General features: G+C 46.5%; 5 protein-coding genes across 5 annotated transcripts in view; 3 read left to right on the top strand and 2 right to left on the bottom strand.

Moving 5' to 3' along the window:
* The window catches only part of TREMEDRAFT_64197 (uncharacterized protein), a gene marked incomplete at both ends in the record, with an annotated part of 3,127 nt that extends 2,219 nt beyond the window's left edge, over positions 1–908 (top strand). Inside the window, one exon of the mRNA XM_007006462.1 lies at positions 118–908. Within this exon, the coding sequence (XP_007006524.1) occupies positions 118–908 (791 nt within the window). The remainder of the gene's footprint in view (positions 1–117) is intronic.
* Positions 909–1,883: 975 nt separating this feature from the next.
* Positions 1,884–6,729, bottom strand: TREMEDRAFT_64196 (uncharacterized protein; the record flags this gene model as incomplete). The annotated part of the gene is made up of 9 exons (XM_007006461.1): positions 1,884–2,235; positions 2,521–3,598; positions 3,643–3,681; positions 3,916–4,020; positions 4,066–5,294; positions 5,337–5,368; positions 5,431–5,555; positions 5,718–6,093; positions 6,145–6,729. The coding sequence occupies 9 exons, from the start codon at positions 6,727–6,729 to the stop codon at positions 1,884–1,886; spliced, it is 3,921 nt and encodes a 1,306-aa protein (XP_007006523.1).
* A 2,121-nt stretch (positions 6,730–8,850) lies between these two features.
* TREMEDRAFT_33487 (uncharacterized protein) lies at positions 8,851–10,913 on the top strand (the record flags this gene model as incomplete). The annotated part of the gene is made up of 12 exons (XM_007006323.1): positions 8,851–9,013; positions 9,055–9,155; positions 9,200–9,607; positions 9,669–9,817; positions 9,868–9,923; positions 9,965–10,058; positions 10,101–10,197; positions 10,293–10,385; positions 10,428–10,502; positions 10,545–10,664; positions 10,756–10,791; positions 10,836–10,913. 12 exons carry the CDS (start codon positions 8,851–8,853, stop codon positions 10,911–10,913), a joined length of 1,470 nt encoding a protein of 489 aa, XP_007006385.1.
* Positions 10,914–12,164: 1,251 nt separating this feature from the next.
* On the top strand, positions 12,165–12,821 carry TREMEDRAFT_72142 (uncharacterized protein). Its single transcript, XM_007006563.1, has one exon. The coding sequence runs from the start codon at positions 12,416–12,418 to the stop codon at positions 12,719–12,721; it is 306 nt and encodes a 101-aa protein (XP_007006625.1). The 5' UTR covers positions 12,165–12,415; the 3' UTR covers positions 12,722–12,821.
* A 654-nt stretch (positions 12,822–13,475) lies between these two features.
* TREMEDRAFT_64194 (uncharacterized protein) overlaps positions 13,476–13,707 on the bottom strand; it is a gene marked incomplete at both ends in the record, with an annotated part of 1,372 nt that continues 1,140 nt past the window's right edge. Inside the window, one exon of the mRNA XM_007006460.1 lies at positions 13,476–13,544. Coding sequence (XP_007006522.1) covers positions 13,476–13,544 — 69 coding nt within the window. The remainder of the gene's footprint in view (positions 13,545–13,707) is intronic.

Here is a 13,707-nt window from a genome sequence, read left to right as displayed (position 1 = left end):
CGATTGACCAGCACATAACAGGAGATGGTAATCATTTACCATTTGTACTTTTTACCGATCAACAACGTCTTCTTCCCACTTCACGACTCTCTTTCGTCCAATTTGATCAACCTACAGAGAACGAAGAAACCGTCAAGTTTTCCCCAATCGACGAGTTCTACTCTGAGGATCAACCCGAAGAAATGTATTCTGATCAAGAGGGAGATGATCAAACATGGTGGGAACGACCTACTCAACTGTCTCTCAATCCAGAAAGTTCGACTGGTAAGGGAAAAGAAGTAGAAATGGGTAAAGGGATGGTGTATAAAATGATAGATCGTGCAAATTCTCTCCGAACTTTATCGAATACATCAGAACAACCTTCCCAACCCGTTAAAACTAAGAGACCTAGAGATCCTGATGATACAAAAACAAGAAAACCTTCAGCTTCACGTCATTCACGTCTTTCACGTCAAAAAAGTAAACCCAAAGAATCGACAGAGCCCGCAGAGCCAATACCGATAGTAACGTCTATGAATCCAAGATCTCTCAAAGGTCATCATATCCCTCCTGATCTCAATACCATCTTGACTGATACGACTTATTCTCAAGTTGATCTTAACACTTCGATGGGAATACAAACTTCTACCACAGAGAAGAACACGAATTTGGACCAGATAACAATGTTCAAACCTGGTTCAAATGTATCTCAAATGGATGAAAATTACGTGAGAGTGGATGAAGAAGAAGAAGATGATTATGATGAAGAAGATGAAGAAGGTGTCGTGAAGGAAAAAATGGAAAAAATGGAAGTAAACATGACACTTTCTCCTTCTCCTCCACCGTACATTTCTAGCAATTCTATACTTCGTCAACGTCGTTCTCGTTCTCATTCTCATCGGCATCGTCGTCGTACACGTGGGACTTGAATACTGTGTGTGTGAGGGATGACACTTCAGAGTGATGATGTTTCATGAGAGATGATATAATGTAGATATTGCCCTTGTGTGTAGGATTCGAACACTTGTCTAAGATGAATGACCGGTCAGAATGATAATGTTTCATGAAAAAGGTTATTGCCCGTATGTGTATGAATCGAACACCATCTAAGATGAATGATACTTCAGAGTGATGACGTTTCATGAAAGAGGATACTACCCGTATGTGTAGGATTCGAACACCGTCTAAGATGGATGTCAGTTCAGAATGACGATGTTTCATGAAAGAGGATACGATGAGACAGTCAAACCAGTCAGAATAAGACGTAAAAGTTGAGAGAAGAAGAAGGTTGTTAGTGAATCCTACCTTTCGTACTACCTACAGATTCAAACTTAATCTCACAGTCCATCTTGCCAAGTGAATGATCACATGGGGTTGAAAAGAATGACGAGAGATAAGATATGAGTTGCAACTTTTGCATAAAACCATACAATTCTCTTTTCAAACAATTTCCTTTATCAATTTAACAATTTAACATATTCTCTTTTTCGATATCTCTTACTTTGATTTCGATAGATCCTCCCGGATACATTTTGTTTCGATTGTCCTCCTATTTATTTACCCTCACCATCACCATCCATCCACCATCCACATTCCCTCAAGTCACGCTCATCGAACCCGTCCTGGGTCAACCTCATTCCTCACCTTTCCCCACTTTTGTTATAAAATACAAATCATCCATTCAACCTCTAAACTCCTATTCTAAACGACCAACGACCAACGACCCTCCCATTTTTCTCTTGTTGAGGAATCTGATGTATCGACCCATCAAACCTAACCGTAGACCTCCACACCTCTGATTCACGTATCCCCGACTTTGGATAATTTCAATTAGTCCTTACTCAAATCAATACAATAACATCGAGCTGGTAAACGAAGACTCTCCAATGAACACGACGACTTTCTCATCTCTTCAAACGATAATGTAAAACCATATCACCTCCTTGTCCATAATAATGTTTCAAAGTTGCCAAAGTCATCTTTGGATCAACTTTTTCATCCCCACATAACAATTCTAAAATATCTTCAGGTCCTACTCCTGTCGAACTGAATTCTTCATCATGGTTCGTTCGAGTTGTCGGGTTGGAAAAAGGTGGGAGAGAGGTGATTGAAGATTTACGTGGTTGTGGTATTATACGACTATTGAGTGAAACTATAGAACTTGATCGATCACGAGAACCAATTTCAAGTTTATCATAAATGAATGATAATATTTTACGTGCACGTAAGACTCTTGAAGCTGAAAGACGTTTAGTGCTGATTATTAGTATCTGATAATTCTTTGTTACCTACACCGACTCGATTATTACTGGACAAGTATAATTTGATATTGTGGTTCGGAGAGTAGTGCAATGAAGGTGAAACCAACCATTATAACGATGACAAGACGAGATACAGAGATACAAGGAAACTCAAGAGATTTGCAGATACAAGGGTAGAGTACAAGAATAATCAAGAGATACGAAGAATGATTGAAGGAGATAGAAGATATTAAAAGAGAGGAAGAATGAGAAAATCAAGAAGGAGTAAAAGGTCACTTACCCCTCTGGCATCTCCCCAACACCTCCATCTTTAACAGGCTCCAGAATAAAAGTCAATTTAACAGGTTCTTTCAACTTGATCCTACCCGTAAACAAATAATCTAATAACCAACCAGGACTATTCATTTCTAACATTTCTAAATCTTTTTCAGTGTTACAAACTCTACTTCTATACGTCACGACCCAAGCACCGGCATCTTTACTTTCTTCAGAAATTAATAATTGAGTTTCGAGTGGGAAATCAATCAAAGGAGCTTCTAATGAAGAAGGCGGTGAAAAAGGTAATGAACGAATTTGATCTAATATATTCAATTGATTATATTGTCTTTCATCCATTTTTGGTTGATCGTCTTGTTGGTTTATATCGGAAGTTTCTTCTATTGTTGTTGTAGGTATTATAGGTTCAGTCTTTTTCCTACCGAAACCTTTTAATTTTCCCATGAGTTTTTTACCACTTTCTCCTGATGATGTTTTATCTACAGTTGAAGATTTATCTTTATCTCCTGTTGATTTTTCGTTAGCGAGAGGTTGGAAAGTGGGGATGAGAGGGGATGGTGTTGAAGGTTTTTCTTCGGTACGATTTGGTGATGGATCTGAACGTCGAGTTATACTGAAATAATCACCACGTAATCCTTCTGAGGGAGTTTGGTTCTGGAGAACGTTTTGAGATGTTTGGATATTTTGGTGGTTGGAAGTGGTTTGACTGTTTTGATTTTGATTTTGGTTCTGACTTTGATTTTGGTTCAGATTTAAAGCAGGACTTTGAGGTATCGCAGTTAATGGTCCACGCATCGCATTACTGAAAGAACTCCATCCGGCAGGTGCACTGGTTGATAAGGTTACTTCCGATTCGGGCAAAATGGCAGCTGTAACAGCTGGAGTTGTGAGACCAGGAATGTTGAGAGATGGTGTACCGGGTATATAAGAAGATGACATGGCTCTACCTCTATGTGGAGTAGGAGAAGTGGGTCTTTCGATTGAGATGTAAGTTGGAGCGGGGGATCGAGTGATAGATGGTGGATTGGTGGATGGGGTCGAGTTTGATGCTCGGATTTCACGTTCTTCAGCTATGATCAAACCTGAGATTAGACTTTGAATAGACAATAAAAGGTGGAGGAATTACCTCTGAAAAGATTGGCAAGGGTCCATTTGCCCAAGTTCACTAATCATCAGCTATTGTCTCATATACACTTTCGTACTAGGTCATGCCTGATAAAGCGTGTCCGCTATATGAGTCTTGCCAAACTCAACCTTGTATGATGAAGAAAAGTTTAGAAACAAGGAGAATGGACAATGGGTAAGTAGATGAGCAGGACAAGAGGAAGATGGAAAAGAGGTTCAAGATGATAAACTCGAACATGGAGTCAATCAAAGAAGAAACGGAAAAACAACCCACACCTGGTATCCTCTTTAGCCCCATCTACATCACCCATACCTAATTCATCCAGATAAACCTCTGCATCAAAAACTCTTCCCTCTTCAAGATGCACAACCAAACTTCCTATTTTCGTATCTACTCCACACCAAGTGATGACCATGATCTCACCTTCTACTCTCTGTTTGACCATTTCCAATACATCTTGAGAATGTTTACGATCAGCTTTAACACCTCTTTCCAGATCAAAAGCTTCCGCTACGTCCGTAGCTGCGAATCTTCCCACACATACACCTCGTATGATATTCCAGCATGCCACTTCGCCTTCCGTGTCAATGGACAAAACATGTTGACGATCATTCAATAACAACGACCGGATAAGACCTGGACGTCCAGAAATGATACCGTCTGGAGTTGAACGAAGAGGTATAGCTTCAGATGCAACTTCTCGATCTTCGAATTCTATCCTTGCTTTAGAAGGGTATACTTCTAATTGAGCACTTTGATGATAGGGACTTCCTTCTTCTTGTTCATGTCTATCACGATGATGTCCTGAAAGAAGAGAAACGCCAGATTTAGCAGGATGCTGTGAAAAACCGAATGAATATGGAGAATCTGGTAAACCTAAACAAACTAAAGATTTGTATGGTATACCATTTAAAGTGTCTGTATCATTGTCCACTGATACATCCGACATGATTGAATTTGCAACTGATGCGCCGGACACAGTGATCCTATTCGGAGGAACAACGGGCCGATCTTTGATAGGAACAGGTGAATCGGTATTTCTGGAAGGAGAAGAACGTCCATCCACTGGTCCATTTCGTGATGATGGTGTAGGGGCGAAAGCGACCGTACGAGATTCTCTACTTTCCGTCCTAAACAACAAACTCTGTCCTTCGCCAGTCCCGTCAAGCGATAGACGTTTGTTTCGGATTGCACCTTCCGGAGGATTTGACACTGGGGTTGGAGGTAACAAGTTTAAGCCAGCATTGAGGGATGGAGGTATTCGAGTAGGATCTTCAAATGGATGATGACTGACTCCGTCGTATTGTAATCGAGACACTCTTCTTCCTACATCTCTCCAACGTTTGACAGTGGCACTACCGGTAGAGGTCCAGACAAATTCGTCGTCCATTGCTGCGATAGCTCGAATCCCTTCGTCACCGCTCTTGCTCTCGTGATGCCCAAGGAGAGGGGTGTCACCTTCACGAGCCAGGACGACACATTCACAATCTGAGATGTCGGTGCAACGCTCGAGGTCGACGACGCAGAGATGACCGTCACGAGAACCAGAGTAGAAGCGTTCGAGGTTGGGGTGGGCAGAGTGGAGGGACCAGACGGATGAAGTGTGATGGTTGAAGGTGTGAAGGCATCGATGAGCGGCCAAGGACCATAGTCTATCATCAGCTCCATCCATCATACGACTTTGATACACTCACTTGATGGTGGTATCCGAGCTCCCCGTGAGCATCTGATATGTCAGCTAACACACAGACGAGATGTGAACCTTACATATCGACCATCTTCACTGACGACGATGCTTCTTACACAGTCGGAGTGACCGACCAGCTTGCCTATGCTTTGATCGCCTGCTCTGGGGTCCCAGAGGCGGACCACTCGTTCGGGTGTCCCTGCGGCCAGCACCGATCCGGCGGGATCTGTCCGTTAATGCTTCACTCAGACCCTCCTTAAACGGCTGGAGCACGTTGATGGACACTCCGTTGAATTGAACGTGCCATCACGCGGTGACAATTCGATAAGAGATACTTCAGCATTTTAAGGCGATTATGGAGGATTGTCAGAGATCATAGATGACGTACCAACTCCGAGAGCATACACGCTCCCCCTATCCCCATCCGCTCCAATCCCCTCAAACTCGTCCAGCTTGGTGAGATCAATGCTGAGCACCGGTGCATCTACCTGACCTTTGCCCACGTCCCAAATCCCTACAGTCCTGTCCAAGGCTCCTGAGAACAAGAGCCCCGGTTGACTAGCCCAAGCTAACGTACGGACGTAGTCACGATGTCGACCCACCAAAGAAGGCGATCCAGATTCAGTGGGCGAGTGTGGGGACCACGCTCTGATAGTCCGGTCGGATGAAGCGGTGATGACGGTTTGGTTCAGATTGCAAAGCAGCATGGCGCTGACCCAATCGGTATGAGTCTGAGCGGACTGCCGGAATTTCGTGGGTGGGGGCTAGACTCAGCGATGCGCATTTTGGCTTGAAAGAACAGACGAAACACATACCTTGTTGGCCGCAAGATGATCCCTATCCACCTCCCATCTCTCCTCGTACGGCACTTCTCTCGCTTTCTTTCCATTCACACCCACCCATCCTTCCAGCTCTTCATCTTCACTACTGGCTTCTTCTTCCGAATCTTCAAATTCATCCTCTTCTGCATCCCCTACCCACAGTTCAGCGGAATCACCAATCTTCTCCCACTTGACCCTATTTCCACCTGGAGGCAAGTCATATCGTCCACCTTTTCTGCGTTTATGATGTATGCCCAGCTCCCAACTTGCGACCAGTCCATCTCTCCCACCTGTGTATAGTATACCCTGAGGTGATGTGTGATTGGCAAGTAAGGTTGACGTGTCTAGAGCCAGGGCGGTGACTCCGAGGCAGTGCCGAGGGTGAGAAGACTGAGATGGTGTAAGGAAAGGGTTGCGAGATTGGAAAGTGGGAGTGGTTGCTGATGAAGCGTCTTTGGGTCGTAGGAGTGGAGCGGTCCGACCTTTACGGGGTTCGCCTATGGGGGGGAGGGAGAGAAGAGGTGGGGGTTCTGAAGGGGAAGGGAGGATGTAAGAAACGCGTCTGGCGGTGACTGCCATGATGGTGATAGGGCGAGAGTACGAAAGGTTTTGTTTGAGGTTGATAGAGATGGTGATAGGGAAGTTTGTGGGGGTGGGAATGCTAGGAGGGACCCCGTGTACATGGAGAGACGGTCAAAGAGGGTAAGTACTCGTACCAAGGGGCAGGGGGGAGGGAGGGAAGGAGGGCATGGCATAGGGGCCGGAGTAAGTTCCGGTTAACTTACTGGTATCAAAAGTGAACCTGGAAATTATGACGTGGCATCTTGGGACGTAACCCTCTCTCTCCCTGATCCCTGTCCCTTGGAATCGAGCGACTGCGGCGCGCGGCCGGTCGGGAGAAAATCATGCTCGATGGCATTGGAGTGTCCGTAGGTGGGATGCAAGCAAGGTAAGATGACAAAGATGAAATTGTGGTTTATAAAGACTAGCTGTGGCCTGAGGCAATTCTGTCTACTCCCACTAAGGTAAAGTGTAAGTTAGGTACTTGGCCAGTTGTTCTATACATAAGCGTGTGATGATTTGGATCCGAAATGATCGACGAATTTGGCCCGATGAACGCGGCCGTAGCAACTCTCCCACCACGCTCACCCCCTCTCTATCTCTACCACTGCAGTATCCCTCGCACCAACGGTCATACGGCCTATCACCAGTAGCCCTCACGTGCTATCCCTAAATGATTCCGCCCCTAAATACAAGACGCTACTCGTACCCCTTCCCGTAGTCGCCGGCTTTTGCTTTGTCACTGTTCATCATCATCCTTGTCATCATCATCGTCACCGCGTGTGTCCTCCTTCCTTCCCATCGCTCCTCTTCCCGGATCCGAATCCTGTTCAAAACCGTATGCCGGTGCGCCCCTTGCCGCCCTTCTTTCGGGGCCTTTGTCAATTTTCACTTCTCGGATACTCTCGCACGCTGATTCCTGCAACTTTCAACGACACATATCCTCAAGGCAATGTCTCCCACCACCGCCACCGCCACTGCCAACTCTCATTACATCTCTCTCTCACACCCCATCTCATCCCCCTCCCAATGTAAGTGTCTGTTATCTCTTGTTCTATTTCCTCCGTCCTCCCCCCCCCCCCCTCCACTCCCCCTCAAACCCCCCCTTGCCCCGACGCTGTCAACGTCACTCACTAGCGTCGATTGCGAGAAACGTCCGAAGACAACTGTCCGGTCTTCTCGGCCTCAAAGGCTCCCCCGGCAACACTTTCTCTATCATCTTCTCACTCAATCCGGTCTATAATCGACCATTTCCCTCGGTCTTGTTCCCTTCTCAAATCCAACTAACTCTTCACAACGGCCCTCCATCCATTCCTAATCCATTCTCGTCAACCAGTAGCACCGCTCCTCTTTCTCAAATATAAACAGCCGTCGTTTCTCACTCTTCTTTTCTCTTCGTACTATTACGAGATTACCTCTGCTCACATACCTCAGAAACGCCCTGCACCCAAAGTCACCCTCGCACACAAACCTCCGACGTTCTCGGTTCAGACAAATCTCATCAATCAGAACCAATTCCTTATCCCTCGACCTGATTACCTCCCACCTGCATATCTTCCCCTCGACGTCAGCGACAACGCCCTACCTTCCAAACATATCACACCGAGTCCGACGGATAGCGTCCCGTCACAACAGTCTCTACCCTTCTCCGTTCATTCCTCTACCCTCAACAACGAGGGCGACCCCAGGCATTCCACCACGGCCGTCCCTCACCCCAGCATCATGGTTTACCCCCCTCCCATGCCGGCGGAACCGGTCAGAGGGTATTCTTCGCATGACAAACATCGTCATGATGGTGTACAACTACCCACACTCGGTTCATGGGCACCTAACATGCACCCTCAACCGCATGCGCAGTACCCGAACCGAAATGGAATGGTCACCAATCCGCCTCCTAGGGATCGCGACGAAGGAATGACCCCGTACCCCATACATCTAGTCCCGCAACCCGCGGACCAGAGCTACGACACGCATCAATTTCCTCAGCCTTTGGCTTATGATTCTCGCCACTCGCCATACGAACTAGACCGTGGCATAAAACGACCTCGGTCGAACGAAGTCCGCAGACCGAGCGATGCGGACGAGGTGGAGGCGGGTCTGGCGCTTGCCGGCATGGGTCTAGGCTTGAGCGCAGGTCAGATGAAAGCAAGAAGAGAGAGCTTGGGTGATCATGTCACTCCGATTGCGAAAAAAGTCAAAAAAGAAGAAAAGAAGAAGAATGGAGAGAAAGACGGAAAGAAGAGCTGCTCTGAATGTAGACGATTGAAGGCGAAGTGTGATAGGGTGTTTCCTTGCTCCAACTGTGAGTTTTTCTGTCTATTTTGATTCTAAACTCATCTTCAGGTCGGCGAAGGGGATGCGCACTGGTATGTCCAGATGGAGACTTGAGCTGCATGCAGGGGAAGCGCCTTGTCCTGGCCTCAACGGAGCAGCTACATGAGCGTGTGAGTGTGGTTTATCATCATTCGAAAAATCGCTCATTTGATAGATTGCTCAACTGGAAGCCGCACTTTTCCAGGCTCACTCGGCCTTGTCAACAAAGTCACACCCCCTTCTCGCTCCTCAATACCTGGACGGAGGTTTTGCAGACCCGAATCTGTCTCCTCCCCGTGAAGAGGTTGTCTACACACCTCCCGCTCACGTACATACGACTGAAACTCACCCCATATCGCCTAAGGGAGCCGCCTCGACAACCTCTGCATCCAGCTATGCCCTCGTAACACCCGAGCTGACCGCCAATTCGGTCACTCAACTTGGGTTGCTAGGCGAGAAAGAACACGGCCCGACGCAAAGTCGGATGGCTGTAGAGTCACTGTTACTGAGTCACGCCACTGCAGCGCCAGAGGGAAAGAGAGAAGACGAGTGGGCAGGAGAGAATGCCGCTCCGGCCATGATTGTAAGTCCTCGTCACCTTTGAGTGTCTTCTGCCACATAAAAGTACTATCACTCACTTGCAGGTCGGCAACGTGGGAAGTGGACAAGATATCGAGGAGATTTCCGAACGACATACCGTCCTTGAACTGCTCACTGACATCCGCCGGATTCTTCCATCGAGAGAAGAGACGGCTCGTCGTGCCGCACATTTTTGGCAGTCGTCCGGGTGGTTGTGAGTCCTCCTGACCCCGTTGTACCGTTTGAATTACCTAATCCATTTAGCCAAAACATACTCAAGCAGGAAGAATTCGATGCGATCTATGAGCCTGCCGTTTATGGTGAGCGCCCTCATCGATTGGAGTGCGAATGCTGAGATCAGCTCCAACTCAAATCAACAAGATTACCCCGCACAAATTGGCGTGCGTGCTGATGGTGTTGTGTCTGGACACGTACTTTGACATCTCTACTGAAACGTGCGCGTTTTTACTCCACAAGATGACAAGCTAATTATGTAGGGTGAATCCGGCCGTTGCAGAATACTGGCAGGGGGTTCAAAAGTGTTTCGACACTAGATTTGGCTGGTCAGCAAGTCTGCCCGGTGTTCAAGCTCTTGTAAGTGGAGCTCTCCCCTCCCTCTCCCTCCCTTCCCCTGATCTCGAGTAATTTGAATGCTACCTCTGTTCGACTGCATTCTGGCTGACTTTTAGGCCCTAGTCGTATTCTTCGTTGGCTTCGGATGGCGCGGAGTTCGGACATCCAATTTCTTCTGGTTGCGTCTCATGACCTCTCAAGCTCTTCAGGTATGTTGAAGCCTCATATTCTTGTTCTGGCCTAATGTGCAGCTGGGATTACACCGAGACCCACATCCGTCGCTCCCGGCGGAAGAAAGAGAATTCCGTCGACGGGTTTTCCATGAGGTGTGTTCTACTGTACCTTCTGTGACGGGATCTCATGAGCAGATGTACACCATCGATTGTCTTGTTTCCATCAATCACGGACAGAGAACTGCTATAACCCTCGAAACTATCGAGACGCAATTCCCGGAGAAAGTGTCGATGCAAGCGAGGGTCAAGTATGACGTGAGTCTCTCAGTGTCCCTCTAGTTTTCTAGCTTGTCATTTTCCCAATCAGCCCGGTTCAAGGTCGGAAGAGAGTATGTGCTGATGGCAGTACATGCGACATGTAAAGAACGCAGTGATTAATATCGTGAGCTCAGCACGCAAATGCTTTGGACCAAGCTTAACTCGTAGGGTTGTCTACCAGATTCAGCACCTGCAAGCTGGGAAGAAATCTGTACTGTTCAAGAGAGGATGTCAACGGCGTCGTGAGTGTGCTCTTTCAAATTCTCAATCACGGACAAGGGAGTCGGAACTTTATGCTGATGAATAGTCCTCAAGCATTCCCCGCTGCCCATTGTCCTATCTTCAGTGGACAGCCGTTCCCTCCACGAGCTGAGGATCCGGCCAAGCAGAATACTGTCGAGTTGACTCAGTGCACTACTTCTTGTGAGTCCTTCATCCGTCGCTCTTCCGGGCCTCTACACCCATCTGTCATTCCTTCCACCCGCGGTGTCATTTGTTCTCGATGTGCACGACAACCCCCTGTTCATCGTCACGGACGGCGGTTTTTGTGAAAGTATTTGGCCTCCGCAGCATACGTTCATCCGTGATCATAGCTGACTTGCAGTGTGTCAATTCAAAGCAGCCCGTGCGTCCAGCTTCTCATTTGTCTTGAATCAGCTGACCACCAGTGTTCCTCTATCGTCCCTCTCTTCGCCGTCTGATTCAGAGGATTCGGTCTCAACCCCGAGAAGCTGTCTCCTTCAGTGATATGGAAAGACAAGTAGTCGTGAAGACTTATGAAGCTTGTCACGCCATCATCGCTGTCTCTATCTGGATGGCTCGAAGTGTGAGTCTCTTCGCTATTACTTGACACCACTCTTGTCAACTTCCTCACCCAGATGGCTTGTTATCTTCGCTTTATGCTCTGGTTCATGAAGGCCTTGCTAACCTACAGCACCCACGTATCGCCGCACGAAGTTGGTCCGTATGGGTTCAGACTTTCTCCGCGGCTGTTTCTATCTCCGCCCTTGCTATTTGGGCAGGACCATACCTCGAATCGACATTCGTGGAATCCGCATACAAAGAGTTGGCCGAGGCGTGCGATATGATCCGAGAGAATGGGTCTGCCCGTAGTCAAGGGATCAAGGTGTGTTCTCTGTTCAATATGATTCCAACCATCATCCTGGGACTAAATTCCCAACAACACATCGATGCTTCACTTCTTTTTTACTATCTTATTTTAAATCTAGAGGTTCATACGATCCCTTGACTGTCACAAGGGCGCACGGGTGTCTATCAGCTGGTAGGCGTCAAAGAATCAGAGACTGACTTCTTAGGACCTTTTACCCATTCTTCAAAACCTCGTCGCCAATCGATATCCTCGTGTGATCGGCTTAGATCCTCTCCAAACTCAAATATCGCCAGAAGGAGAAGACATGCTTTTCGCTTTATTAGGAGGACAAGTGGAACAAAGGGTGATTTCCCCTACGTCTAATCGACTATCGCACGATTACCCTTCATCAGATCTTTATCCTCAACCGCAAACTTCTTCCACTGAACAATCTCAAAATTCAAATGTCCAATCTCAAAATCTAAATGTCCAATCTCAATCTCATCCAGTACAATCAAATCATCAGTCTCAGAATCGATATCCTGATCAAGCTCGAATCCAACATACAATCCTTCCAGATCAATCACAACAAACTCAATACAACACATTCGATTTCACTCTTGCACTCGTCAATCCAGCTCCATCAGATAAAGTAACCATGGATGATTTTTTCCCTATAGTCAGTTCTTACCTCGGTACAATCCCAATACCACCATTGTCTTCTTTCCCCGATTCTCAATCACACGTCACACAAACGGAAAGTTTAGCGAACAGAAATCAACATAGTCCTTTTGGAGATGAACAAGAGGATAGAACTTCACACATAGTTGGACAGAGACAAGACGAAGGGATGAACTCTACTGAATTATGGGCAAGGTTACAAACGTTTTACGAACCTACACCCGCTTCTTGGGGACAAGGTGCGGTTCCTTTTGTTACGTATGATGGACAAGGTATGTTTTAGATGATATCTAAAGTGTGGGGGAAAAGGAAGGGTATTGTAGCTTTTTATACGATCTGTCAGTGTAGATGATATTAATATGTTATATATAATATATATATATATCATTTTCAAGTCATTTTTCTTTTCATCACCTGGTTTGATATTCTACTATCCTCATTCATTATTGAAAAACATATTGACATGTCGTTCAACTTTAGAACTCTCTTTTTTCTACCATCTATTCAATCAACCTCAACCAAAAATTCTCATTCTCTCAAAATATGTTGAATCTACTTTTGACTAATTCCAAACTTCTTTCAACCTTCTCCGGCCCGATTGTTACATTTGAGTCGATAATGCACTTCGTTCGTGGCCTTCAAAAGCTTATGACGTTGTTCATTTCATAATCTTCTTCGTGATACCATTTGCCTTTTTACCATCTTCATTCCCCCTCCCCCCTTCGTTCCATTCCCAGCCGTACCTTCGCCTACATTCTCCCAAATGACTCCGACCTATTTCAATATTTGTGGCATGAATCTAATCATATACCTTTCCTGTCAAATCCCCAACTCCAAACTTCTAATCCATCCAATCCCCCCCCCCCCCCAAAAGGGGCATATTTTTCATCATCACCGAAACAACGGAGATTCTGATAGATAAAACTCGTGCTGCCCCGATACAACTGAAGATTATGGCGCTGGCTCAGCCCATGGGGCCAAAGAAAGGGGCGTAGACGGGACCTAATTCGACTATTCAGAACATGACCTTCTGGTGGTCAATGACATCCGATCAGAAGAGTTTGATCACCTCCACTCATCGATGGTTTGCGATGACCACGTGCAAGCTGACATTTAGCACATATTCACGGACGCTCGATATTCGATATGTGTGAATTCACCTCTGAGCCGGGCTGCTGATCGCATAGGATAGGTATATATGGAAGGGGACTACAGGGGACACCTCACGCTTGTATCTTCCTGGACATGTATGGTATATGTCGACATCGT

Source organism: Tremella mesenterica, assembly GCF_000271645.1.
Source record: "Tremella mesenterica DSM 1558 unplaced genomic scaffold TREMEscaffold_10, whole genome shotgun sequence".
NCBI lineage: Eukaryota > Fungi > Basidiomycota > Tremellomycetes > Tremellales > Tremellaceae > Tremella > Tremella mesenterica.
This window is presented reverse-complemented; position numbering and strand designations above follow the sequence as displayed.